This window comes from Strix uralensis, chromosome 1, assembly GCF_047716275.1.
Source record: "Strix uralensis isolate ZFMK-TIS-50842 chromosome 1, bStrUra1, whole genome shotgun sequence".
NCBI classification, from domain to species: domain Eukaryota; kingdom Metazoa; phylum Chordata; class Aves; order Strigiformes; family Strigidae; genus Strix; species Strix uralensis.
In genome coordinates this window covers 51,810,160-51,812,705 of record NC_133972.1, presented here as the reverse complement: position 1 = coordinate 51,812,705, position 2,546 = coordinate 51,810,160, and the positions used below count along the sequence as shown (strand labels likewise).

The window sequence follows — 2,546 nt, the reverse complement described above, 5'->3', positions numbered from 1 at the left end:
GCTTTGAAAAAAAAAAAAAAAGGGGGGGGTGGAGAGATGTTCGGTATATGATGAGTAATAATTATCCCCTGGCTCACCCGGGCCGTTCCCATCCGCCCGGGCACCGCGCGGGGACAGCGCTACCCGGGCCGAGGGCCGGGCGGGGCATCTGGGGCTCTCCCGGGGGCCGAGCCGTCGGGGCTGAGCCGCGGCTGCCACGGGAAAATCCGCACCTGCGGCGCCGGGCCGAGCCCCCTCCCCAGCCCCGGGCCGCCCCCCCCCGGCCACGTCGGTAGCACTTGCAGCCCCCCCGGGCCGCCCGGCCCCTGCCGCCCCTCCCCTCGCCCCCGGGGCAGGTGCAGCCCAGCCGCCCCCCCAGAAGCCGGGCACGCCGAGCTGGGGCTACCGGAGCGACTCTGCTACCAGTTGCAAGACAGCTTCGCCCCCCCTTCGCCCCCCCCCCCCCCCCACCCCGGCGGCATCCTCCGGGCGAGGGCTGCTGGGGCTGTTTCCCAGGCGGGGCCGGGGCGCGGCCCGTGGAAAGCCGGGGGCCACGCACCCGCGGGGGCCCAGCCTGCCCGGCCCCCAGCCTGGTCCCCCCCTCCCTGGCACTTTTGGGAAGAGCTTTGTCCGGCTCCGGGTAGCGCCCCCATCCCCGCGGCGGCGGGGCCGGGGGTACAGGGCAGCGTCGGGGGACACGCACACCCACGCAAGGCTGGCGATTCGGGCCCCGGGTGTTTCAGCTGGAAACCAGGAGCGGAGCAGAAGCGCTGAAAGCAGGGAACCTCCGAGAGATAGACAAAGACATCAGTTGGAAGCACTTCAGGAGAGGACGTCAGAAGGGGTGGAGAGAAGGGGAAAGTGTCCCCCCCGGCTCTATAAGAGCAGCCGGAGCGGCGGTGGGGCGGAGTGGGGCCGCCGGCTGGGCGGAGGGTGCCGGCTGGGGCGCGCTCCCCACCCCCCGGCCCCGGGGCTCACACCGCTGCCCCCCGCGGACCGGGCCGCGCCGGGCCTGCACTGCGGGGCTTCCTCGGGACGCGCGGGGGCTCTCGGCAGCCGCCCCCCACAAGTACACTGATCCACAAGGTAAAGTCCGGGTTTATTATTAACAAACACAGGAAGAGTCCACGTGCGGCAATAAATTATTTTCACAGGTTCTGGCATTTTTTTTTTCCCCCCAAAAAAAGGTGCTGGTGGAATAAACCTATTGCATATCTTTAAAAAATCAGGATAAATTATATAAATTATATATTCAAAACAGACGATTCTACCTCTATCACTACTCCGTAATAAATATATAAATAAAGTTGATTGCCCTTAGAGTCTGAATCTTAAATTACATTTACAATAGAGGTCTCTACATACAGCATGTACAGGGTGGGGCGGGGGCCACCCGCGCGGCGCCTTCACGCCACGAAGTCGAAGGGGGGTTCGTTCTCGATGTCGTTGAGGGAGGGTTTGTTGTTCACCTTCCGCGGGTCCTCGGGCGTCCACACTTTGGCTGTCCGGATGATGTTTTGTTCCTTGAGTTGCTTTTCGTCGGTCCACGACAGCGAGTGACCGGCCAGCGGGGGGAGTCCGTAGTCGGGGTCGCTCGGGGAGGGAGATCCTGGAGGGAGAAAGGCGGGGGGGTTATTGCCGGGGCCGGCATTCCTGCGGAGCGCGGAGCCGGGCCGGGCCGTCCCGGGCCGCCACTTACTTGTGCCGCGGTGGCAGATGATGATTTTCTTCGGCTGGCTGGGGCTCTCGCTGCTGGCGCTGCGCAGCGGCAGGTCGGACTGCACCAGCTCGCTGAGGAAGTTGATGTAGCCGATGGCCAGGCGCAGCGTGTCCACCTTGGAGAGCCGCTTCTCGTAGGGCAGGGTGGGGATGTGCGAGCGCAGCCCCTCGAAGGCGTCGTTGATGGACTGCATCCGCCGCCGCTCCCGCACGTTGGCGGCCTGACGGAGCTGCTGCAGCTCCGCCTCGGAGCGCACCCGCCGCCGCCGCTTGGCCGAGCCCAGAGCCTGCAGCCGCCCCTCGGGGGACAGCAGCGCCGCGCCCCCCGCCCCGCAGCACTCGTAGGCGAAGCCGGGAGAGCCGGGCGACGGCGGGAAGGTGGCGGCCGGCGCCGGGCAGCGGTAGCCGCCCTCGGGGTCGCCGCCGTCGCGGTAGTAGTAGTCCTGCAGCTGCCGGCTGAGGAAGTCCACGTCCGGCTCCAGCAGCCCCTCGGCGGCCAGCGCGTCCCGGGGGGGCGGCTCGGGGAACAAGTCCTCCTCGTCGAAGTAGGGGGGCGAGGAGAAGGACTCCAGCCCCCCGGGGAAGTGCTCCAGCAGCACCGTCTCCATGCTGCGCCCGGCCCCGGCGGGGATGGGACGGGACGGGGCGGGACGGGACGGGACGGGGGGGCAGCCCCGCCGGGACGCGCGTGCAGCCGCTCCCGCCGGCCCGCTCGCCGAGCCGCCCCGACGGCAGCGGCGGCGGCGGGGCCCGGGCCCCCGCCCCTGCCCTGCCCTGCCCTGCCCTGCCCTGCCCTCCCCGCCCCTGGGTGGCCGGGCGGCCGGGCCGCTGCCGCCGCTCTCCGGGGA

General features: G+C 69.1%; 1 protein-coding gene across 1 annotated transcript; it reads right to left on the bottom strand.

The window, feature by feature from the left end:
- Nucleotides 1-1,385: 1,385 nt before the first annotated feature.
- PTF1A (pancreas associated transcription factor 1a) lies at nt 1,386-2,306 on the bottom strand. Its single transcript, XM_074892411.1, has 2 exons — nt 1,679-2,306; nt 1,386-1,588 (listed from the first exon to the last, which is right to left on the bottom strand). The coding sequence occupies exons 1-2, from the start codon at nt 2,304-2,306 to the stop codon at nt 1,386-1,388; spliced, it is 831 nt and encodes a 276-aa protein (XP_074748512.1).
- Nucleotides 2,307-2,546: the final 240 nt, after the last annotated feature.